Below are 704 nucleotides of genomic sequence, written 5' to 3'. Positions count from 1 at the left end.
CCGGGGACCCGGTGGTGGCGTGGGCTGATGCCCGTTTCGCCGTAGGTGCCAGGGCGGTTGCTGGAGGTGGCCAGCCTGACGCTGCGGGAGTTCTTCAGCGCCGTCAGGGCAGGCAAGGACGCCGACCCCTCCTGGAAGAAACCCATTTACAAAATAATTTCCAAACTGGACAGTGACATCCCAGAAGGGTTCAAAGCTGCCGGCTGCTCCCAGGAACTGCTCCGCAGCTGAGTCTCTGTGAAAGCAGCCCCGGGTCCTGTGTGCAGCCACCATGTGCTAAGCACCTCATGGGCATTCTGTACAGCATCCATTATTCTGAGTATTTTCTCTCTGGCCTGTAAGACAGCTCCTTGGGTGAGGTCTATCACTTGCCTCAGGTGCTGGGATTTTATGCTGTGTGTTTTATTCCCCTGCTCAAAGCCGGTGGGGTCCTGCTGGAGACCCTCAGAGGAGAGGGATGGGGATGAAGCCATCTGGTTGGAGCCTGGGAAATCGCCCTGCCCCAGCTCTCCCCGTGACCCTGGGCGAGCCACCTTCCTTCTCTTCTCCAGAGGGCCACAGATTAGGGCAAACAGCCTTTCTGTTTATAAAGCAAGCAGAGGTCCTAGCAGCGGGCAAAGTTTTCTTGGCGCAGCAGACCGGTGAATGTGCCTGGTCCAACAGCACGCCTCGGTTTCTGTCCAGATACAACACGCTAGCGTCCA

At 57.7% G+C, this 704-nt stretch overlaps 1 protein-coding gene across 1 annotated transcript in view; it reads left to right on the top strand.

The window, feature by feature from the left end:
• Positions 1–231, top strand: part of PROX2 (prospero homeobox 2) — a 3,528-nt gene extending 3,297 nt beyond the window's left edge. The window contains exon 6 of the mRNA XM_009319485.1: positions 46–231. Coding sequence (XP_009317760.1) covers positions 46–231 — 186 coding nt within the window. The remainder of the gene's footprint in view (positions 1–45) is intronic.
• The last annotated feature ends 473 nt before the right edge of the window (positions 232–704 follow it).

Source organism: Pygoscelis adeliae, unplaced genomic scaffold (genome assembly GCF_000699105.1).
Source record: "Pygoscelis adeliae isolate BGI_AS28 unplaced genomic scaffold, ASM69910v1 Scaffold71, whole genome shotgun sequence".
In the NCBI taxonomy this organism is placed as follows: Eukaryota; Metazoa; Chordata; class Aves; order Sphenisciformes; family Spheniscidae; genus Pygoscelis; species Pygoscelis adeliae.
The sequence above is the reverse complement of the archived record's forward strand: the minus strand, read 5'-3'. Positions and strand labels throughout refer to the sequence as shown.